We start from the raw sequence: 25,477 nt of genomic DNA on the forward strand, positions 1-25,477 counted from the left end.
ATGTTGACTGGCTAAACACTTCCCCCCTACCCTTTAATTTCTTATAGAAGAGACTATACACACAAGATGAGAATGAGACTTTCCATCACTACGATGCTATTTGTTACTCACTATACATTGTTCCTCTAATCGTGGTTTAGTAACCATGGCATTGACTTTGAGAGGTGAATGGGAAAAAGAATTGTAAAAGTCACTGTCCTTTCTTGCTGTGTAACTAGGTGGGCTGTCTTGGTGCAGCACCAGATAGTATCCAGAACATACAGGATCAAATTGAATGTAGTGTGTGCACCTTCTTGTCTTTATAAAATTTTTCATTCTGTTAATTTTTCAAAAAACCAGTAAAATTGGATAGGGAGTTCTGCCCAAATACATTGTCAGTACCTGAGATTATTACTTTAATTCTTTAGTTAATGTTTTTTCATATGTAATTTCTACTAAAGAACTATTTCTTTTTTTTTTCAGATTCATAGGTGTGTATATATAGATTATTATACTTGTCACTGAAGTGGAATGGATGTTGGTAGTTTTAATTTTATTTTTTTTTTTTTAAATCCCAAATGTAAGGCTTTTCATCCGAATTAATCCTTTGTGTATTGAAGGGAAACTATTGAATTGACAATCACAAAGAAAATGTTCAAATCTTGGGTGTGTACTGTTAGTCACTTTAATTCAAAGGTTTGATGATAAAAGTTCTTAAAGAATTTTTGATCTATCAGTTCCATTATCTTTGTTCATTGCAGTTACTTCAAAAATTTTTGAATGTGGTTTTTAGTGGCTAATTTAAGTCTTTGGCCCATTTCTGTGAAATATTATGCCTAGTAATAACATTTTTAATTATTAAATGCTTCTTTGTGTAACCTGTCATCCTTTGAGAGGCCCAGTGTAGTTCTGACAGTTAGCTGATAATGAAAGGTAAACTGACTCAAGTTTTCTTGCTGTTACTGAGAACTTGAATTTCCATCACAAATATTTCCAAGGAGTATTTAAGCTGAAGTTCTCTTTTGTTTACAGCAATACAAATGCACTATTTAATATTTCTGTTTTATCACATTTTACAAAATGCTATTATTTCTTTTTAGAGTAGGACCTGAAATTAGGAACTGAAGTCACTTATAAGAACTCTTGCAGAGATCGTGCTGGTTAGTGTTTCATAGCCACAGGTCTTTAAAGGTAACGCAAACAACAAAGAACGTATTCAGGGTGCCAGGAAGAAACACTGCAAAAGTTTTAGAAGTTACATAGGAAATTTACAATCAAAACCTCTTTTGTTGCCACAGAATTTCGTTTCGCTGTTTTGCCAATCCCCTTTATCCTGTCATACATTTTTTGTAGGCTTTGACATTTGTGTGAATTCTGCATGAGATGTTCATCACTGTAAAACCATTACAGTGATACTGTGATGAGGCAGACCGCAAGACCTACAGATTGGAAATTTTAATCCAGAAAAAAACTGTGAAATGCATTTTTTTGCAGATAGAAGCATGTTTACAAAGTTTCTCCATTAGTTCTTTATTTTTCTCTATAGGTGTGGTGCCTGTATGAGTGTGAGGTTTCTACAAAACCTATATTCCTTACTTTGGTGTCACAGTAGCAGGTTGTTGCAGCTACTGCGTTAGTTTATGTGGGCCGATATAAAAGATTTCTTAAAGTCTGCTCAGAACTTTATCAAAGTTCACCAAAATATACTTAAATGTCAGTGATCTATGTACTTTCATTGTGGGGTGGGAACAAAGAGAGGGAATAGAAATAGCACTTGTTTTTTTTGTTGCGGGATCTAATTGTTCATATAACTTAATTTTTGTTTTTCTAGTGTTTTCCTGCAAGCTGGCGTTTCACTGTCCTAGAATCAATATAGCTTCAGAGGACCTTGCTGTAGGGTTTTTTCATTACTTGTGGGGTTAGTTTTTCCTTTGTCTTTCCAGAATGCCATTTACAGCTTGAGGAGCCCATAATATAAGGGATATTTTACAGCAAGCATTTAACAGAGCTTTAGATTAGGTATGCTTTTACTGAAAGTGCAGGAACAAGGAGTCAGAAGCATGTGTTAAACCACGATAGCCAGACTGTGACCCATCAAAATTTCTTAGTAAGGTCCCCCAGGTACCATTCTCTTTGGAACAACCATTTCTTTGTGTATTTCTGCATGTGGGTTGATTTTTGAAAGGGGGAGAAAGAAAAGAAGGTTAAGTAGTGTGTGGAGCTCAAAATAGTATCATCTCTTAAAACTTGATGCCTGAAAGTGGAGTTTCTGGGGCATTTGGTGGTGGTTTGCAGGGCCTTCTTGCTTCAGAGGTGAAAGGTGTGGAAGTGTGTTAGCATTTGGTGAAAAAGTTTTCCTGATTTTTAGCCTGCTTCCATTTAGGAATTTTGTGTGTTTAAAAATGTTGACTGTTTTGTCAGTTCTCCTTTGCTATGTAAATAATTCTTGTGGCAGCCACTTCTTGTGTGAATGTGGGCTCTGGAGTGGGAACAGGATGGAAGCAGTCAGTTTGTAATCTCATCGCCCTGTTTCTAAGTCCAGCATTGCATAAACATTATTTTTTTTGTATTTTAGGATTGGCTGCTTTCAAATACAAAATTATTTAGTCACTGAATTGTACTCTGGATTGAGAAAGCTGTATATAGTATTACTTTAGCCATTCAATAGCAACTTGGTAATAGCGGTGTTTATTTTTTGGATACTGGCCTTTACAAAGTTGTGTCAAGGATCCTCCTGTATCCACAGCAGCACCATGGACTTCTTATTCTGCCTGGGTGTTATGGAAATTATCACAAAAAGCATTCAGAAATGCATTGCCTGGGATTTCTGCAGTAGCTTTGATTCTTGTATTTTTAGTTTGCTAGGGAGAGAGGGTGGAAGAACAGTGTGTAAGATCAGAATTAGGCACAGATTATCTGCGTAATATGGTTCTTGTTAGCACAAATAATATGAATACCTCTTGGAGAACAAACGAATTATATAAAAAGAAATGAAAACATCCAGATCCTGAGCATTTGGAAAGCATGACGGTGATGTATTTGTGTAACCTTTTCATAAAGAGCGATGCTGAAGTCAAAGAGGGGATTTTTATTTCCTTCATTAAAAGCTTATTAAACGAAGAAATAGGACAGTCGTCGTTTTGCTTCAATAGTTGGGGGTCACAGAGGCAGGCCTGGTCTCCTCAGGATATTAATGCCTGCTTTCAGCTGGGGGAAATGAGCCATCGCTTGAGTTAGCTGCAGCTTTATGTGCTCGTCACTAGGGATCCCCATATGTCCTGGGATCTACGGCAGTCGGAAATGGCAGAGCTCGGCAGCAGGGAGCAGAGGGCTCTCATTGCTATTCGTAACAGGTAGCTCGGCTCAATCTGCCCAGAGCAAGTCTGTTTAATGTTGATCAGCTGTCCATCTGATAAACCGAATTGATATGGACATATCCTCCAAGGGCTGCCCCGACAATGACAGCAGGAACATCAGGATGTCTTGTTAGTCTTTTTCTTGGAGCTTGAAATTTTATTAACCCTTTGTTAGAGCTGAGGCAAGTGTGATTACAATACTGCAGCTGGGTTGTGTGAGTTTCTCCCTCACCTCTTTGAAAAGCAGCATCAACCTTCAGTTTTATTGTCTACATGGAGAATGGCTAGCTGTTTGGTTTTTGGATTCTTTTTCTTTCCTTGGAGCCAAAAATTGTGAATTATACAGGCAGCTTTGAAAACAGCTTAGTTTTTTTATGCATGACAAAATACATCGGGAACCTCTATTTATCCTCTCCCCCAAGCTCATCTGCGATTTGCATGCCTGCCCAGGCCACGTGACTCTCCTGGCTCTTCTCTCTTGCTAATTGGCACAGATCGCTGGCCTGAAACAATTGCTGCTGGGGCTCTTCACAGGTCACATATATCTGGGGCAGAAGGTTACTTTAGATTAATATGGTGTGGGGCAGTTGCAACACATCTGCACTGTCCAGAGGAAAGAGAATTAATTTACTGAGTATTACGTTAGTACTGAGGCAGAATCTAACCTGAGCGTGTATCAGCAGGTATATGCCTATGTGAAGGTTAGGAGCAGTTTGGTTACTCAGTGAATCAGCGCTAGGCCACTTTTGAATAAGCACAGGAAGCATAACATGCCTTTGTTCTATGTTGTAATTATTTGGAACTGCCTTTAGTCATCTGTTTAGTTGAGGGCATGAATTGTGGTTTTGCTCATATGTGAAGTCTCCATGGCATGAAGTGAACTGCTTGAGTCAGAAAAGATGTGAATATGCTGCAGATTTCATAAGGGGGGGGGTCCTGTGTGTATCTAGGTTTGCAGTGTTAAAAGGATGCTCCAGTGCATGGCTCTGTTCCCCTCTCTCCCTGTCCTGTTCAGTTAATGTCGGTTCAACATCTCGTTGTAGTTCTGAGCTAAGGTCACATCTCTGGGCTCCTTGGAGTGACAGTCACTAACTGTCTGGGGCTACAGGGTTGGACTGTGGGAGGAGAGGGCTGTGCTAATGACTCTTTTCATGCCTTTTCCAAAAAAAATCAAAATAGAGGGCAAACCTCTATGGAATAAGCTCTGTGGAAAACCTCTCACAGGGATTTGCTGGACAGTTGCTTTAGCTGCTTTTGACTGAAACAATCAGTGAAAAATCATTAGTACACAGTTCTAAAACGTTCAACTGTTTTTCTTCTGCCTGCACTCTTCCCCCTTGGTCGTATTGAACTGCAAGGTATCCTATTATTAATTAAACACTAATTTGAACAGTCATTGACTGCAGCATTCTTATGGTGTTCATATTGGCTTGCTTGCAGTTCCCCTGCTGATACATCCTTTGTTCCTTCCCATCAGTACTTTCTGCTTGGCATTTTCCTCATGTCAGTGTCCCTCAAGCTTCTGGTAGACAAAACAAAAGAAGAAAGCACCATGAGGACTGTATGGATTATTTTGCTTTAGAATTCAAACAAAGGGTAGCTGCTTACCTGGAAGTACTTAGTGACAGTTCTCTATGCTTAACACCTCCCAGTTGTGGCTTCTAGCAGTACATAGAAGAGCTACACAATAATTCATAAAATATCTGTTTAGTACATGTGGTTGGTTGTCCATTTTTTTTAAGAATCTCTGTTCATAGCATCAAAATAATTGTCCTTTTTTGTTTCTTTCTTTCAGTCAAAGAAGTCTGGCTGAGATTACGGAGCTGATCCACACTGCTTTCCTGGTGCATCGTGGTATAGTAAACATTGGTGAGCTCAAGTCCTGTGACGGCCCACTGAAGGATATGCAGTTTGGAAATAAAATGGCTGTTTTGAGTGGAGATTTTCTCCTAGCAAATGCTTGCACGAGCCTCGCGCAGTTGCAGAACACCAAGGTAAAAAGAAAAAGATTTTACTGCCAGAGCAAGTAACTAACTATGAGTGAATCTTTTGAAAGAGAGGCCCTTTTAAGAAATCAGCAGTTATGTATGTATATATGGAGCATCATTTAAAAATCAGCATACTTACAATATAGCTGTAGATGGATTGACAGGCTGCTGCTGCTGTGAACATGTTTACTGCTCTCCTATGGAACTACTGTAGTGATATCTTTAGTACACATTCTGAAGCACTGTAGTGTAATGGGTGAGTGGTTACTTTGGTGAATTGAAGATACATGCAGTGGCATCTTTATGACATGTCAGGCTACAATGCCACTGGCAAACTGCCAGCTGAAGACATATTTGGTCTGTTATTTTCTTTTACCTTGTGCTTTGTGAAAGGTTTGCTGTCTTAGAAAATTCTTGGGGGAAAAGGCTTTATTGCTTTGTCTCAGGTGACTTTTTGCTCTTAATAAAATTACTTTGTTAGGCATTTGGATGTCCCTGTATATTGGACTGCCCTATTGCTGTATATGTACTGGCTTCTACAGGACAGCTGCAATCCAGTTGCTTATACAAACTGTTTGAAACTTTACAGGGAGATGTTTTTAATGAGAAACAAATTGCATATATGTATTGTCTTAGAAAATGAGACCGATGGAGACATTAAGAGATCATCTCTCTAGCCGGTTCTTCTTTTTGCCAGGTATGATCAGCTACTCCAAACCATTCTTGACATGCATTTGTCTAGCTTGTTCTTAAAACCTCCCATGGTGGAGAGAATCCTGGGCATCCCTGTGCCAGTCTAATGTGGCTAGACTAACATGCATGGTTGAAGAGCTTCATGTGCCATTCCAGTAGAAACAGGAAACAGTACTTTTTTGCAGAGGTACTTTTTATACATTTGAAGATTGCTGCCATATCATAATGTAAAATAAATGTTTGTCCTGTGCAGCTGTCAATAATCAGCATAGTTGTAATCATGAGTTTAAGGAGACTATTTTTTTTAGATTCTTATGCTAAGTTTCCTCATGGTGGTAGTTGAGTATTTCTGCACTCCTTTGATCATGAGTGTGACAGTTTCTCTCAGAAGTGGTATCGTTTTCTAACACAGAGCTGAGATTCAAGAGAAGAGACAGAAAATTAGATGTCAATCTACTGGAATAGTGGGTTAAGCCATTATGGTGACAACTGGTAGTAAGAACTAAAAAAAAAAGTTTTAAATAGTGCATACCATAACCAAAATGGGGTGCAGTTGATTTTACTAATTATTATTGATTTGTATAAATTCATTTTTTTTAGTACTTCGTAGGATTGTCAAGAGAGACCAAAGGATTTAACCCTACATCAGTTTTTTGTTTCAACATAAGAGGAAACTTTTATAAAACATAGCACCTATTACTTTGCATTTAGTACATCAGTGAGTGCTGCAGCAGGAATGTATTATCCCTGAAGACTTGCCAGGAAGCAAGCCTACAGTGAAATGAAGCACAAGAAATAATTTTTTTTTAAAAACAGTCATTATACTGCATGTTGGAAAATTCTGCCAAAACATTTTAGCACTTTTTTTCATTTTTCTGACATCTAAATACTTTCGTAGCTTCTACATACGATAAGTGGGATGCCATTATGGAAACTGATTGACTTAGTAAATGATTCTTTTTCATGTGTCTAACCCTACTAGCAAAGTAAGAAAAATTGAAGTACAAGGTATAGAAATCTCTTGACAGGTGCAATGATTTAAACATACTGTATTTATTCTTTTGTAAATGATGAATTTTCGAATCCGGCATCTGTTTTTTAGCAGTGTGAAATAACTGTGACTTCTTTCCTTCATAATGTTTTGTGTTCTGTGATGTAGAAGGTAAAAATCACAATACTGCTTTTTTTGCTGGCTTTTAACAAATTGGCTAATGAAATGAGCAGCATCGTATCGTACATGGTAGTGACCATGGTATGCTATAACCTCCATAGACGTGCATAGACCAGAATTTAAATTAAAACGGGTTTTAACGTTAACTGAACTCACTGCTACCAAGATAATTTTATTGTGCTGTTAAACTCGTCTGAGCTTGTGTATGATGCATTTATCTCTGTGCTTCTCTCGGGGCTGACAATTAGACATGAAATTCTGTAGTCGTAATGAAATGCAGAGCTATTTTATAATTGCCAAGGGTAAAATTAGCAAAGTCAATTATTTTCCCTTAGGCTTTTCCCTGTAGATATTAAAAGGCTGCAAGGTAATTGCCTTAGGTAACACTTTGATTTTTAAATAACATTAAATATAGGAATTGTTGTTGTTAATTCGTAGTAATTTTCCTCTTCTTGCTACTGTTGTGGAATATAACTGTAATGATATTAACAAGAATCAAGGCTCAGTGTTTGTGGGTTTGGGGGTTTTCTTTTAAACTAGGTGCCCGTACCTCTCATATGTTTGCTAAAGTTATGCAAAAGAAGGGTTTGGAGTGGCCTTTTGGCCTTTATGTTTTTTAATCTCTGAGGTACAAGGACTCTAGATTTCTTGAAATGTTGAGTTAGGAAGCGTCCTGTAAGATAAATTCTTATTTATCTTTATCTTTTGGATACATAACAATTCAGAGGAAAGCATTGTCATTTTCTACTTTGTGAAGTTATGATACAATAATTATGAATACAAAGTTGGTGTCAGCTGAGGCTTAAAGTATTGACGGGCAGATGCATCTGCGTACTATGCTTTTGTAATCATGGCAAAGTTCTACATTTATTCAGATAATAAAAACTTTTGAAAATTAACAGTAATTTCTTCAAAAACCGTACAGCTGCAAAGCATTAGACTGATCAGGTCACATGTATTTACAATTCTTTTGTACATTCATGATAACTTTTTGGTTACCTTATATAAACTCACATTTGGATGGTGGCTCTTCTTGGCCTGTGGATTGTGGTGATAAATTATGTTATTGAAAATTATGTGGATAAAACCTTACTTCAGAACCACATCCTACAGTAGATTGAATATTGCTAATCCATGGATTTTAGAACAGAATTGAGCCTAAAGATGAATTGGGTTGGGATCTTTTAGTAGGTGGTATATCAGCAGTGGAAGGGGGAGCCTTTGACTAGGAAAAACTTGTTTTGTTTTGCTACTTAACAATGCCATAATGTGTGGTAGTGTGATGATTTGTTAATTGGGGTGTGTTTATAAGACAAGGTTATTTTGGTAGGCCTTCTCATTTTGAGGTTGCAGTGTTCTGATACTAGGATCATGATAAGATATTTGTGAAAGTCATTGTAAACATGTAGTGGGAGTGATGGAAGAGTAAATTATGTTTGCCTAACAAAATAGGGTACCTCCCAGCTATCTTGTGGGATATGTGAACATAAGCAGTTTTAAATAAATGTGTGAATGAATTATTAAGAAGTATAAAATGATATCTCTAACGGTTGGTTCTTTGTTGCCATCTGAAGGTAATATATCTTAACATTTGTTATCTTGCTTTGCCTAGCCAAGGATATGGGCATGAAGCTGCTAAGAGCAAATTTTTTGAATGAAAGTCCTTCTTTGGCTCTGGTAGCAAAAAGTGTTAGTTTTGTCTTTGATTTATGCTTGAGTAACCTTCACTTCTTGCAATGTTTTTATACTGGCTTTCAGATGCAAACATAGCAAAAGTAACAAATATTAATTGGCATTTTTGTCACCTGTCAGCCAGATAGATGTGCAATACAGGCATTTTACCACAGTGATGTGTGCATAGTGACCATGGTATTATCAAATAATGTACTTTTTCAGGGTTTATAATAGATAAGTTGGAAGAAATCTGTTGCAGCATTAAAGCTGGTACTTCCTAGCACACCTGAATCATTAGTTGTCTTATGAAAAACTATAGAGAGGATACCTAAAACATGTAATTATGACCAGTTTTGAAGCTTTCACACTCTGAAGACAGTGGTGCATAGAACTTTCAGACGGCTGAAATAATGCATTTTAGTGCAGTGCCTAGAAAATAGTAAAATAATCTGTAAATGCATTACTTTCAACTCCAAAAACTGATAAGAAGACATCCCTTTGTATTTAAAGAAAGAAAACCCACATAGCAGCCAAACAACCAAAATAAAACCATACAAACCCAGCATATCCAAAACAAAAAATAAAACCCCCAAAAAGAAGAAGAAAAAGCCTAGCCCAAAAACCTGAAATACATGTAGTGGTAGTGTTCTCCATAGTTCTTACTGAAATCTTAAGAACTGACTATTTTTCCCACCATAATTCAGTGAGGTCTCGTTGAAACAATTAAACTCTTCATGGAAACCCTTCAAAATCTGCAACCTGAAAGCTTAGAATTGAAATTAAAAATCTTGTCTGCCAATGCAGATCTCTGACAGAAGACCACATTATAGAGCATTGTTTTATTAAGTATTATTTGTTTATAAATAAACAGTAGCACAGATGTAGTACTTATATAGTGGATGCATTTCCTTATGTTAAGTTTATGTATTCCTGAAGACATAAATGTGTTGTTTATGAAATAAGCCTTTTGTTTGCATAAACATCAATAAGCTAGTCATTTGAGTCCTCATATCTTCCTATTGCAACAATCTAAATGTACATTGAACTTCGTATAAGAACTACTTATCTTGAACTGTGGTTACAACCTTCAAATTTTTTTATAGAAAACAGAATAAGGAGCTTTTCTGAAGTACTTTATCATGTCTGTCTTACGGTACCTTCCTCTGAGGCACTGTTTGATGATGATGTGTTGGTCAAGATGGGGAGTAGGATAGTATCTCTATTGATGAGTATTTTTATTTTAATTTAGTATTTTAGAGTACCACAGGGGCATGTCTTAAAACCAGACATTACTGAAAAATACAGATAAGTTTAAAGAGCTCTGAACTAATTTATGGAAAAGTACACTTAAGAAACACTGCTTTGTCTGCATACTGGGGGAGAAGAAAACCAAGGAAGAAATCCTATGTTTTTGAACCTTTACCCTAATATGCAATGACATAAGGCAACATGATTGAATTATTGCATATCAAAACTCTTCTTTGGCAACCCGAAGTAAACAGTTCTGTATCTTAAAATACTGAGATATATACTGAATATTGTCATACAACTTAGCATAGATTTTATTGGAGAATGCAAACACACTTTCAGTACTGACAAATTTATAATTGATTCATAATTATATATGAATCATAATGAAGAAAAGTATTATTTGTTTTAATTATTACTTTTAGACTGCACCGAAATTTACTAATGTGCATACATTTCTGAGAGGTAAGTTTAGTTTTAGTTTACTGCAAAATAAAACTTTAAAGAGACTGTAATTGAAAGAAAGTTTATGTTCATTTAATGGACATGTATTGTTTTTTTCTGCACGATGTTCTCAAACATTTTTAAATAAGAAGATTTCTTTTCTGAAGTTTTATTGACAGTCATGTGAAGTTCCTTTGGTAGCAAAAAAAAAGGCACTTTTTATAATAGTTGATAAAAGTATTTAAGCATGAGGGGAAAAAAAACCTTGTATGTTAGAGATAAAAGGTTAAAATCTTTTGGACTCAACACTTCAAATTTTACCCACCCTACTGCCGTAAAACTTTTGTCTAATATTTCTGCTGTCATTAGAGGCAACAGTTTTTGTGATGTTGATGATGATAAAATTCTAGAATGATGCCAGTGAATCTAACATTGTCTGTTCTGATGCTTATGTCAGTGGAACAGTTTCTTAGCAAGTGTATCTTCTGCCACTGTTTGCAAGAAGTAAATTTATAGCCCCTAAAATAAAATGCAAATTCAGTTTTCTGCATATTTTACAGAGTTTTTCCTATTTCACTTTTGCTATGTATAACTGGTAATATAATTAAATATTTAGAAAATTTCATTACCTTAATGGCTGTCATTATATATTTGAAAAGTAATCTTTTAGAGAAGTTAAATTAGAGGATTAGGTGACACAGCTTATTAACTTATTAATTTAATTAAAATTCTAAAAATTATACTTAATCTGTAATTGTGATAATATGTTAGAAACAGTCTCCATTTAGATCTATAAGAGTTCTGCTGCATTGCAATGAGTGTCAGTTCTGAGATTAAAACTGCTTAACTTTGCATTAATTCCTAATCGCTACATTCCTCAAATAGGTTTATCCTTCACCTTAGTGGCCTGTTGCACCTGTACTGGTTTTTAAAGCTAACGCTTATGTTAAGCTTTCCCAAAGTTGGACTCCACTGCGGTTAGTATAAGTCTGTATTGGAAGAGTATATTTTTCTGTGGTTTTTGGCCATGGCACTGCTGGAAAAATTTGTTTAGATTTCAGGCTGTTTTCTGTCCTTCCACTTCTGCATGAAAAAATAGTTTTTAAAAAAGGAGTGATTTCTGCCACTTCCCTTATGGACATGTATGACTTAAAAACAGGGCCTTGTAGCAGAATGACTGCTGCAGAACATGGAAGGACTGAAACTGAGACTGATAGCAGAATACATAATCACAGGTATCATTGAATCTTCAAGTCTAGATTAAAGTCTTTCCCAAAAATATACTGTGAGAATATTTTGAAAGGATCAAGGCATGGTGCTATTGAGAACAGAATTGTGTTTCAGGTTCTGTCTCAATGTCATGTTGACTGAGAAAGTAAATGTCTCAGGAAGAAGTTTTCCACTGAGTTGGGAGGTTTTTTCAGTAGCTTACTTAAGATTTTTATAGTGGTTTGCACAAAGTCCATTTAATGATCTTGCCTCTAAATTCTCTCACTAACAATTTCCTCAATTTGCATCTGAATTTGCCTTCGTCATCATAGCAGACACGTCTTTCTGCTTCTCTGGTCTGCCCAGCAGACCAAAGTCAATGTTACTGCTTGAGTTCTTGAACAAAACACCTGTCGTTATTCCAGGTAAATATTGTCTTCCTCAGAAGAAAACTGCACTGCTGCTTCTAACATGTGGTTAAGTAGTTCTTTTTCTGAGAGAACTATGGTTTGCCTCATTGTAGTTAGCAAAATGGTCTGGAAAATACTAATATGCTATCTGTACATGAAGGAGAGAGGGCTTTTTAGAGATGACTGAGCACCAATGAAGAAGAAAATGAAAACTAATTTAAAGAAACTGAAGAAAGGCTGATTTCAATGAAAGTCAAAAGTCATTTGACATCTCAAGATAAAAGCTAAAGCTGGGAAGTCTATTCTGGGTGGTTGGTGTCCATCCTTCTTACGTTTGCTCCCTTAATGTATGTCCTGGGATAAAAAACTGTTTTCCCCTGGAGTTAGAAAAAAGTGGTTAACCCCGGGGGGTGGTGTTTCTGGTGTGCCATGGCCAATTAGAAGCTACATTTTACTACTGTAAAAATCAACATATGGCACAGGCTGGAAGAGAAGGAAGTTGAGGTAGTTGAAAAAGTTGTAGCCATGTTGTGAAGCAAGGAGGAGGGAGGGCCAGCAGGCCTTCCCCTCCAGCCCTTGGCTGGGGGGCCTGGAGCAGTGCAGTAGCTGAGTGGAGCCTCTCCTGAGGCTGGTGATTGAGGGGGACTCCAAAAGAATCAGAGAGACCCCTGGATCGCACCTTCTTCCCCTCCTCTGTGTGTGTGGGGGGGAAGAAGATGGCTGCTTGCAGAGCTGAACAGAGACAGTGGTGGCTGAAAGGCAGAAAAATAGCCAGCAGCAGCGAGATGGCGTGGAGCCAGGCTCAAAGACACAGAGAGATGTCCTGCAAGGAGAGAGAGAGAGCTGGCAACAGAACAAAGAAACTCAATGAAGACTGTTTTGGGGGTAAGACTGAATTAAATCTCCCCAAAACCCCTTTTAGAGACCCTCTTTTGGAAAGAGGGGTGGACTTCCATTTGAAGGGAATTCCGAAATGCAGCAGCACCAGAGAAAAATAGTGAAAGTCTCCAAGGAAGTCCCCTGAAGGCTCGAGCTCGAGGGATTGGGATTTTCACAAAGTAAGAACAGAAAAATTCTGACTACAATACTCAAATCTGCTGCCTTAAAAATAAAGGGCACTAACTAATACCACAGAAACTAATTTGAAGGAACTGTGACCTGAAAGGTGACAAAAGGACTTTTCTCTTTTCTTCCTGAACTCTTGTTGAAGAAAAAGAGAAATTTAATCTAAGGTAAATATATTATTTCATCGTGAAAAAAATATTTAAGTTGTTACCTATATATATGTATGTAAATAAACCTTGTAAGTATTTTCCCCTTCCCCCTATGCTGAGTAGCTGTGTTTTGTCTGAAAACCCTCTCACACTGAAGCAAATTGGGGGAGGGGGGCTCAAACTCAGAAACTGGATTTTTGAGGGGTCTCAAACCACCACAGTGTATGACACTAAATTGTCAGTTGTCTAGTGGTGAAGACAAATATCTTAGAAGTCAAAATATTTACAGGCTTTGAGATAAATAGGTGCATATTACAGATGTGTGTATATATATGTGTATATATATGTAAATCAATTTAATTTGAATGTTAAGGCCAAATTGTGGAAGAAAGGGGTTTTTTGTGGGTTTTTTGTTGTTGTGTTCTTTGGTTGGTTTTTTTTAGGGTGAACCTCCTCAATTTTCAGAGAAATTGCCTTTCAAAGGTTTTAGACAAACAGTAAAAAGTGGCTGTATTTAATATTTGTTTAACTGTTAACAAGAGGCTGTATCCAAGATCACTGCCAGAATATATAGCAAATAGATGTTCAAAAGAAAACAAAATTTATTCTAAGAAATTGAACGAATGAAAACTTTTGGATATATGATGTTTTATTCTGTGTGACATGCATACTGTGAGAGAGGACTCTCAAGAGCCAGCAGTTCTGCTGCTTCATTCACCACTTACTTAGAATAGGTATTGGCACTGCCTGGGTTTCTTAAACAGAGATATTTGTTGCAACTTTTTCTTTCACAACCATGAATAATCATCATGGGGGAATTCGTTACAAAACAGCTTTCACCCCTACACAAATTATAAAATGAAAATGCATTTTCATAAAGCAGGTACATGAAATGAGTACTAGTGAGATTTCTTCACTAAAAGGGTTATGAAGCATTGGAAGCAGCTGCAACAGGGAAGTGGTGGAGTCACTATCCATAAAGGTATTTAAAAAGCATGTAAATGTGACACTTAGGGCCGTGGTTTACTGATGGACTTGACAGTGCTCGGTTTAGTTTGGACTTGATGATCTTGAAGGTCTTTTCTAACCCAAATGATTCCATGATTCTAAGGTGATGTCTTCCAGGAGTGATATTTGCAATGTCAGCTTCATTCTCTTTATAGCTGAAGGAGTCAAAGATCTAAAGTTCAGTTTTCTTGGCTTTATCTGAAGTCTGTTTCTCAAACATAGTAAGATTCCTATTGAGAGTGCGTAGTAGGATAAAAAGCAATCAGATCTCTCTTGGGTAAAATACTGTCTCAATATTATCTCTAGCCATTTTTGTGTGTGTGAGGACTTAACACATACTAACATCCATCTTTGGATGGATGGGGTCTTAGGTCATACTTGGTTCTAGAGGTGGACTTTCATGACGAGGCATTTAATATATACAGTTTTACAGAAGGACTGAAGGTCACTGTGATTTCAACAGAGAATACACTTTTAAAAAGCGAAAATGTATTTTATTTTCAGTTGCAATTCAAGCTGTTATTAGTAGTGATAAGAATCTAAGATTTGTCTGCATGGCCTTTCTTAGTCTCCCAAGAACATAACTATTTATCATAGGGAAATCTGTTCCCAGTACAATCAGTAATCTTAACTCTTCTGTAAGAGAGTATTTGACACCAGCTTTGTAGCCTTGATTTTTATTATTTTAAAGATGAGACAAGTTGTTGTTGTTATTATTATTATTATTGGTATGTAAAATCATCCATGTTCCTCCTCCAGTGGGCACTAGTGTCACAGAATGGTTGAAGTTGTCAGGGACCTTTGGAGATCATCTAGTCCAAACCTCCTGCTCAAGCTAGAGCAGATTGCCCAGGGCTATGTCCAGATGACTTTTAAATATCTCCAAGGATGGAGACTTCGCAGCCCTTTTGGGCAACCTCATCCATTGTTTGATGCCTTCACAGTAAACTGTTTTCATGTGTCCAGATGTAATTTTGTGTTTTAATTTGTGCCCATTGCCTCATCCTGTCAGTGGGCACTGCTGAGAAGAATTTGGCTCCCTCTTCTGCATTCCTTCCCATCAGGTGTTGTAGTGGGTTTCTGTGGATGGTAGGGGGGGGAGCTACAGGGGTGGCTTCTGCTAGAAGCTTCCCCTGTCCCATGGAGCCAATGCGGGCCAGTTCCAGGACGGACTTCCTGCTGCTAGCCAAGGCCAAGCCAATCAGGAGCAATAGTAACACCTCTGTGATAACACGTTTAAGAACAGAAGATTGTTGCACATAAGGAACTCCAGCCAGGGAAGAGGTGGAGTGAGAACAGGGGAACAACAAAGTAGACACCAAGGTCAGTGCAGAAGGAGGGGGAGGAGGTGCTCCAGGCACTGGAGCTGAGGCCCCTGCAGCCCGTGGTGCAGACCATGGTGGAGCAGCTGTACCCATGCAGGACCATTGGGACAGCACTTTGGGAAGAACTGCTGCCCGAGAGATGGACTCACGCCAGAGGGGTCCATCAAGGACTGTCTCCCATGGGAGGAACCCCATGGGAGCAGGGGAAGGACTCCTCCTCCTGAGCAGCAGCAGAAACAACAACTGACCGTAATCCCCATTCCCTGTCCCCCTGCACCGCTGGGGGGGAGGAGGGAGAACATGAAAGGAGGGGTGAGGGAAGTTGTTTTTAAGACTGTTTTATTTCTCACTCTTTGGCTCTTATCCTGTTAGTAAGAAATTTAAGTAATATCCCCACTTTGAGTCTGTTTTGCCCATGAAGGGAATCAGTAACTGACCTTTCCCAGCTCTTACCTCTTCTTATGAATCCTTAGCTGTTTCTCTTTTTCCTCTCCTCTGTCCAGTTGCAGAGAAAGAGTGAGAGAGTGGCTTTAGTGGGTACCTGGCATTTGGCCAGGGTCAACCCACTACAGCTGTTTGTACTGTAGGAGAGGTTAAAATAGGTGTGTCTTGTAAATAGGGTGATAGATTATATATCTTCTCCTTTCTTTTCACTGCTGTAAAGCTTGTCTTTAAAATTAACTTTCCCATTGTAAAATTTTTAGTAAAAGTGCCTTTACACCTGGAGTGGTTTCAGTGTAATATTATAATGCATAAAATTTTAGCGGTAATGTAGATAAGTTAATTGTATTTTTAAACAAGATGCTGATGTATTTGACTTCTTGTTGGCTAGCAAGAGTATTGAGTCTTTGGATGCACTGTAACTGGTTGTTAATATTAGCGTTTTGAAATTCAACAGCATTTCATCTGAAGTCTAGAATCTGATTGCTGCTACTCTGGTTGTTGATTTGTTAACTTAACAAACATCTGCAGCTTCACTTAGTTGATTCCATCTGTCAGATGCTAAGTGGTATTACTTCTGATTCACATTTTTTCAGATACAGACTGTGCAAAATTGTTAATGCTGCTTGCAGGTATAATTTGTGTTATTCAGTTGAATGCTCAATTCATTCGTGAACGTATCCTGATTTGATGGTTGTCTGCAACTGTGAGTGGGAATAGTGTTTTATAGCCATGCTCCTGTGTATCACTTATTGATGAGGAGGGGTTTGTATCTACAGAACCCTGTAGTCACGATACCTTCTTTATTCGCTGTTTTGTATAGAGGAAAGATGTAATGAAATTACCCTGTCCAAAAGGGTCAAGATGAAGAAATCACACATTTCTCTAACCTGGATTACTCAGCAACAGTTGTTGAGTACTGTATTGCTAGGATCTGCTGCACTGGATCTGCAAAGGTATTAATAAACTGTGTGAGGTATCATGTGGAGGTAGACAAGGGAAAAGGATATTTCTTCTGTTGGTTATGTTGGCATTAAGGAAAATGACTGAATTATGCACTGAAAGTCTTTATACTAATGAAACCCACTTCTGTAGATAGTGCTGCATCAGCATAAAAAGGGTGGCTTAACACTGGTGAAAATCCCTAAGGCAGACTGACCTTAAGGTAGATATTTGACAGTGTTAGCAATCTTCAAATTGACTGCTGCTGATTATTTTTATGTCTAGGAAGTACCTTTTTAACAAGTAATGGCTTTGGGTGATGCATTTACACTGGACATTGTATTTTGCTACTAATTCATCATTAACAGAAGACAAAAAAAATAAATGTGGTCTTCTAGACCACTTAAAACGTGCTAGGAAGCAAATCATTGTAAGGAGTCCTTTCTGTGTGTTTCAACTAAGAGAGGGCCAGCTTCAAAAAATAGTAAAGCTCAAGATGATTTCAAATAGTAAATTCAATAGGATTCATTAAACATTAAAAACCCCCAAAACATTCTGTAGGCTGTCACACTTAGTCATACCCCTGTATGACTAATGATGTTTGAGATTACCAGGAAAGAAAATTTAATTCCACTGTTCTTGGAACTCCTTTCAGTTTTTGCTCCCCCCCTTTTTATTTTTTTTTTAAGGTATTATTGATTAATTGAAATCCAATTTCAGCTGTTTGGTGAGTTTTGTCTTTAGCTTCCTAGTGTTGCAATGTTTCCGTGTCAAATGCAGGAGAATATTTAATTTTAAGAGCTTTCTGTATAATTTTTAAGAGTGGAAATATTTCCCAAATAAGTGCTTGTTTGTGGAGGGAAGTGAAATTCAAGTTGAAGGAATTTTTGTCTGTGTATTTAATGTTTCCTGACTATTTAGTTTTCTTCTTTAATTGTATGGGGAAACCTTGCAACATTTTCAAGTCTACATATCAGCAGCAAGTATTAGGGTCTGTCATAGCAGATGTGTGAGGAAAGGATATAGTTTCAACATAAGGATGGAAGGAATTACTTGTGGTCCTTCTTGGAAGGAATTTGGCAGAGCTAAGGAAGTTTGTCAAATAGAAATCATGAGGGACGAAGAACAAAGATATACCCATTGCTCTGTTCTTCCTAGTAATGTTTCCTGTCTTCCTGCAAGAGCTTCATCCTTTCCATGATGTTCCCCTTGAAAATATCTGGTAGAGTCTGGAGAGACACTGTATTACTACTCTGTAATAGATTGTTCTGTGTAATCAATTCTACTTCAGCTGCTGAATTTAAAATAAATTGACCATTCTTTGAATGGAACTCAAATTCATTCCTTTTTTTAAAATTAGAAGGAAAACCGGGAAAAGATACATATGCGGAGTTACATTGCAGTAAACTTTTAAAAGAAAATATTTTGAAGACAAGTGAAGGGAACAAAGTGCTCGAGTTACCAAACTGATGGCATCAATGTTGTCCTTTCATCCGGGTTATTTAGAAATCCCATGAAGGATGAGTGGGGCCTAGAATCCATTCTTTTTACTGTGCTTGATGGAGTCTGAATCTTATCTTGTAACTTCAAAGAAAGTGTTCTACCAAAATGTCTTCTATTCTGTGATTTCCCTGCAGTCTTTCTAACATAAAGTTTCCCTTTAATTAAAATATGCCTCTTTTTCTATAGATAGAGTTTGATTTGTGCAGGACAGTCAGCTGCAGTCCCTGCATGAACTGGGATGCTGTACCTGCAACACTGAATATGGCCCTGTTCTGTGTCATCATGTATGATGAATTCTGAACTCTGAATTGTCTTATAGAGAGGTCCTCAGTAAACTACATGAAATTCTGATTTCTGGAAAAGGAGGGACATATGTGGTTGGTTGAATGTCCTGAGTGATTTTCTGAACAGCTAAGTGAATTACCAACGTTTTGATTTATTTCTTCAATTAATATTTAGAAATTTTGAGCTTGAGAAAGTAGACTTGAAGTAAATTTGAAGAACCTTCAAGGGCTAGAGCTGTGCATTTTTGACAAATAAGTTACTACCCCAGAAAAGGGTAAATTCAGTTTCACCAAATTTTTTAAACCTACAGAACCTAAATATCTTTAAACCTACAAAACTCTTCTGGCACTGAAACATAGCACAGTCTTTTGGACTTTTTCATATTTGAATGAATTGGAGAGGTCAGAGCATGTATTCTACCTTGTTATGGAATGAGCAATCAAGTGGTTGTATCTAGAATTTACATCATGTTATACACTTAGTCTGCCTAGACAGTAGGAGAGATTTTAACCTTAACAATCTGTCTCTTTTCCCTGTATTCATCCTAAATTGATTGCCTTTATGTTGACCGTTTAAAAGCAGAATAGATCACATCCCTAGAAAGGTGTTGAAGTAATACCTCCTTAGGGAAAAAAAAAAGATACACTGACAAAACTGTTGCAAAAGGTGTTTAAAGGCTATGAAATCACTTGCATGTGCACTTGTCACCTACAGGTAATGGGTCATCCCCTGGTCCACTCCCAGCCCTGTGGACACTCTAGGGGGAGCAGAAAATGCAGCGCTTTGGAAGATGCTGATGCAGAGTGGAAAATGAAAAATAGAGTGGAAGTTTGTTTTCTCTCAGTGTGATGTTACTCCTGTTCATCTCGAGTACCCATGAGGAACCAGGCTTCTCAAAAACATGTAGAGTAGTAGAAAACAGTGGGAAGAGAGATTATAAATAGCCTGCCTTTGGTCTCTTTTGAGTTGCTGCTGTTTTCAAGCACTAATTCTGGAGATCCTTTCTTCTCTTTCCCCACCTCTGAACTTGTTTAAAATGGAACTCAACGTTCAAATGAGAAGAGAAGCAGTTGAAAGCACTTCATTTTTCATCTACCTTTCTTTCCTGCTTCTCAGACTTGCTTCTCAGAAATGCCGGGAAGTGGAACAGGCAAAAAGGCACCGATGAGAATGGGGATAACTTGGATACTGTTTTCTGCTCTTCCACTGGCATGCTGCATGGTTTTGTGGAAAATCAGTTCATTGTCACCATTTTCCCCTTATATAAAACAGTAGGGAATATATTTTACAGGGATGTTGATTGCTTTCAAATTTTGTGATGAAAAGTGCTACGTAAGAATTAGACAGTGTATCATTGAATGAATACTACTGAATCTGTAATATTTTTTCTTCCTCTATACCATTTTGGGATGCAGGGGAAAATTGCCTGGTTCCCTCGTTTCTCATTTCTTTCCCCAGCGCTCAGGACCCCAGGCCACAGACATTGAGCTGCATTTTCATAGATCAGATTAAGGATTGGTGAGGTAACAGAGCCTCATGCAAGCATCCCACTGTGCTCTTGAAACTAGAATTTCATTCCTGGTAGTAAACTGTATGGCCTTACATTTACCTTAAAAAATATTCTTTAAAATATATACATATATGGAAAGAAGGGAGTTAATATTAGTATTAAGTTCTCAGTAACATACAGTGTTCAATGTATCACTAAAGGCCTAATGATATTTAATATAAGGATTCTTCTAAATAGCTGATGTGTAATTCTCCTAAGATGTTTTATAAACTCATAAGAGGAGGAGATACAGTTGTTCACAAATGTTTCACCGAGCTTGTTTTAAGACATTTAAAATTGCCTTTGAGAGTAGAGTTGCATGAAAAAGAGGGAGGAGAGATGGAAAAAAGAAACCCCAAAACAGGGTTCTGCTCAGTCTAGAGTTTCAGGCAAGAGAGGAAAAGGTCTAGTTATCCAGAGCCAGCTGCATTGTTAAAAGTTCATACTATCACTTTGACATTTAGAGTAGGACTCAGTGTCTTTGTAAATTCCTCTTCGTATTACCAGTGTAGGTCTCTGAGCTCAGACCATTTCACAAACCATAACATTTTTTAGTGAGTGATTGATCTGTATTATGTGTCCTAGCCATCAGAAGAATCTTGGGATGTTGCTTGTATAAACTGTAATACAATCTGATCCTGGGCATTTAGTTACAGACTTTCATAGACCTATTGGCGATACTCAGTCCTCCTGGATTTGGGAATAAGGCTTATCTGATACCTTAAAAAAAAAAAGGGGGGATGTTGCTTAAAAAAAAAAAAAGGCCCTCATTTTCTCTGTTCCCCACTTAAATAACTCAACACATCTGGTAACACTGTAGGATCATTGTCCTTTCAGTTCCTTAGCAGCTCATATTGCTACAATATTTCTTCGGTATCTAATTTCCTAAAGGGCAATGTGATTTTTTTTTTTTCCCAGGCTGTTTTTGTAGGTCTTGCAAATTAACCCATATGCATTGCAAGAAAAAACATGACTTTTAATCAGCACCATTTCTAAAGTTAGCACTTGCTGTGTGTATATGAATATGCATATGAACCAGTGTTTTAAAAAAAAAAGAAAACACAACCTTTTTGCTAGTGCTCAAAACTAGCATACAAATGTGTTTTTATTATCAAATAAAGCGTGCCTGAATGTTAGAATATCTTTCTGTTAGGGGGTTTATCATTTGACTTCTTGTCTTCAGTTACAGGAATGATAAAAATTGAAACTAAATCTTTTAATTCAATAAGAGCTATGTTGAATTTTAGGAAGCAAAAAGAGGAATCAGATACAGATTCATATGCATAGGAAATTAAACATTCAAGAAATTAAAACTTTGTGAGCAACTGAAAAGGTAGCCTTAAGGTGTGCTTATTTGAAATGCCTGCATTTAATTTTACAATAAATCTGAGTATTTTGTTCCAATTAAGACAGTTCATGTGCACAACTTTAAATTGTACAGTAGTTCCACAGTCTCAGGGAGACCATGGACTGCTTGTTTTACATTCTGGATCAAGTTCAGATTTTTAGGCTTTGCTTGAATAAAATAAAAAGTCTGAACCCTGAAGATAATACAGATTGATAAATCTGATTTAAACATTCCTATGTTGCAGACTTTCAGTGTATGTGGTACAGCTGAGCCTCAGGCCATGCACTAAATACATCCACAGTGCATTCCCAGGGCACACGAATACCAAATGATCACATTTGAAAGGTTACCTTTCTATGAATTCTGACTTTTCTGTGTTAGCCATGAAGATTAGAATTTTAACAGCTCCCAGGGAGAGGTATTGTGAAGTATTTACTTGGCAGGAAAAAAACCAAAACAAAGCAAAGCCCAGATGAGGTACTGTCTCATATTCATGAACTGGGATTTATTAGTTCTGTGAACGTCCTTTTGAGAATACACTCCATAGTTCACACTTTAGGAAAAACAAGTCTTGCTTTTCATTTATATTAACTTAAAAACTTTGATAGAAGAGTTACTGTTGTAGAGGTTTTAGCAGAGGCACAGCATCATGCTTGTGCAGAACAAATCTCAGTAAATCCTGCAGTCTTTCACAACTAGCTTTCTGCAAGGAATGGTATTGTGGTTTGTCTCTCTGGAAATCTGCCAGTAGCTTTGTTAGTGAATTTGGTGATAATTAAAGATGTAAGTTTTTTTCTGCTTTTCTTTTACAGGTTGTGGAACTCATTTCAAGTGCTATTGGTGACTTAGTTCAAGGTATATATTATGAAAACTCAAAATCATCTGAGGTAAGAATTTTAGTAGATTTATATACCCAAGGCATTTCACGATATTAATGTGTGACTACAATAAACATGATTACTTTATCATCTGTTAAAAAGGAGGGAGAAGGAGGAAGAGAAGTAGTTGTAGTCCTAGTGAATGTCATCGTTATGACACCTGTAAGCTCTGATGGAATTTTCCAGAAATGCCCAAGGAGGGACTATTTTATTTCTGTGAGTGCTTAATAAGATAATGTTGTGTCATTACCAGGCACTCTAGACACATCTTACTACAGTCTTTCCAAACACTTCCAGAGGTTTCTAGTCAAGGTTCTGTTAGAGGCATTTATTACAAAGTTGTCAACATCATTAATATTGTCATGTCAAACCTGTCATTTCTAAGCCCAAAGATGTTTACAAAATGCTTCATCCTGAACTTATATCATGTCCTTTCTTCTGAGTTTTGTCCTAAAGTGTTAGGAGTGTAGCAGTATATTCTTCTTCACCAGAAGTCACCATGCATGTATTGTCTTTACTGGAATATTTAAAGAAACTTCTAGAGAGCATTCATGAAGTAGGCTTGCTTAGACAGAGTTTTGGTGAAAAAAAGAGTTCTTTCTTTGATTTACTATGACTGTGTCTTAACACATGCAATAAAGTCAACAATTTGAAGTTGCCATGATTCTACAGATTTTATGGTAGCAACTTTTCAGTCACTGATGAGCACTGTGTATATGTGAATATCAATCTTGAAATCCACTGAGGTAGATAGATTCACTTGCAGTGGTGTTGTCTCATGCTTCTGGTTTGCCTTGGAGACCTGCATCTTACAGTTCAGTAAGTGTTGTGTACTCAAATTGCAGCTCTGGTTTGCTATTGCTTAGTTGTATTATGTAGCAAAATTAACACCTTAATAGTGGAAGCCCTGATCTTATGGGTTACTGCTACAGTACATGCCTGCCCTGATGCCCCTGCCCCAACCAAACCACTGTGGGCAAGTGGAGAGTGACAGTGCCTATCAGTGGCTGGGCTCCAGGGGCTGCTCCCTTGGTCAGTGTCTGTCTCTGCTGCCCTGCAGCAGCAAAGACATGTCACTAAAACTAACCTTATTCAAATGTGTCCCTCTTATTTTGATTGAAACAATCATAGAGCTGAGGGAGAGCCTCCAGCAGGACAGCGGTAATGGCACACTCAGGAGCTGCCTGGGGCTCACGACTCACTGGGTTCTGCACAGAGGATGGCATGTGCCCAGCATCCTCTGGCACCTCTCAGGAGGGGACCCTGGATGGAAGCATGGCAGGAGTGCAGTGTTAGGAACTTGACAGTGCTTTTGCATCTCTGTGTTTTACCTGAGGATAAACCAACTTCAGCCTTCATTGTTGCTCCCAATGAGTGTGCTAAAGGTTATATGTAAAAATGGACAACATCTTTAACATTTTTGGAAAGAATGTTTACTATTTTCTCTACTCAAGCAGGTTTCTAAATACAAGTAGATCACAGGTATATTTAAAAAACACCAACCTACTCTATTTTGTGTAGAAATAAATCCCTATAGGTTGATCTCAGCAATGAAACTGCTTTTTATTTTAACCATGGCCCCTGTATAAATGAGAAATGTTGTGGATTCTTGGGTTCCTGTGACTGCAGAAGATACTAATTTTCTCTTTCTTAGTTATTCTTTTTCTATTTATTTTCTGCTGCCTTACTGAAGCACCCCTCATGTGTGGATTGCAAGGGCAAGTGTGAGAGAAACTAAGTGCAGCTGCATGATGTTTACCTTGCCCTGGCCCAATTACAAATAGCCAAGACTTATTTTGTTTCAGTGACTATTTCTAAGGAGAGTTGAAAGTACACTGTATCCTTCCTAAGGGGAACCCAGTTAACTCCAAACAAAATTAGTATGGTGCCATAACAGAGACATTTACATGACAGTGTCTGAAGTTTAGTCTTTATAATGGATAGTGCTTGGCTTCCAATTAGACCCACAACAAAGTGTGGGATCTACTTTAATTTTTTTTTAACCTTGTTGGCTGAGAAATTTAGTTCCATGTTGTGTGATAGACCTATCCCTATTGCTTTCTTTGCATTTTTCTGCTGAGGCAGTGTCCTGTTCATGTCCTGAACATCTCTTTAGCAAAGACTGCCAAATGGACTAGATCAGTTGTTTGTCTTATTTGTATCCCTTGTGCGTCTTCCCTCCTTCTCTAATTGCAATTTGATTGAATCAAAAATGTGAACTACATTTCCTAGAGGTAAGTCAAATGCTTTAATCTGCTCCACTACTAAATCTCAAATGTCAAACTTTTTTCTTTTTAGGAGTAGGGCCTAGGGATGTTAGTAAAGGAATTTTCATTGCTGAGAATGTCTTAAATTTGGAAAAGCAGAAAGATATCTTCTCACCTTTTCCCCCCTCCTTCCATTTTTAGGCAGGAAAACTGTACTTCATATGTTAAAAGTCTTTAATGCAGTTGTCATAAAGCTCTTCAGTACCATAAAATACACTAATTTAGCACCAAGGTGTTTTGATTTTTGTTGAATGTCTACCTAGATGGTATACAGAAATACTCTGCAAAATTAACCTTTCTCTTCTGACATCCTAAGCTTGTGTTTATCCAAAAAGAAGTTTATCTTCTTGGATGACCCAGTAGGAAAGCTGAAATAATTATTTGACCTAGCAAAACTGACCTTATTTACCCCTGAAGATATATAATGGGTATAATTATTTGACAGTGCTCATTACCACTTTTTTTTCCTCTGCACAACCACGTGCAATCCTACAGCTGTCCCATTTTAGTATATTCTGTTTGATCGTTCTTCATCTTGTCTGCAC

At 37.5% G+C, this 25,477-nt stretch overlaps 1 protein-coding gene across 1 annotated transcript in view; it reads left to right on the top strand.

Annotated features, from left to right (window-relative positions):
* PDSS2 (decaprenyl diphosphate synthase subunit 2) overlaps window positions 1–25,477 on the top strand; it is a 118,223-nt gene that overhangs the window by 68,631 nt on the left and 24,115 nt on the right. Inside the window, exons 4-5 of the mRNA XM_032683721.1 lie at window positions 5,131–5,329; window positions 22,600–22,674. Of these exons, the coding sequence (XP_032539612.1) occupies window positions 5,131–5,329; window positions 22,600–22,674 (274 nt within the window). The remainder of the gene's footprint in view (window positions 1–5,130; window positions 5,330–22,599; window positions 22,675–25,477) is intronic.

This window comes from Chiroxiphia lanceolata, chromosome 3 (genome assembly GCF_009829145.1).
Source record: "Chiroxiphia lanceolata isolate bChiLan1 chromosome 3, bChiLan1.pri, whole genome shotgun sequence".
In the NCBI taxonomy this organism is placed as follows: Eukaryota; Metazoa; Chordata; class Aves; order Passeriformes; family Pipridae; genus Chiroxiphia; species Chiroxiphia lanceolata.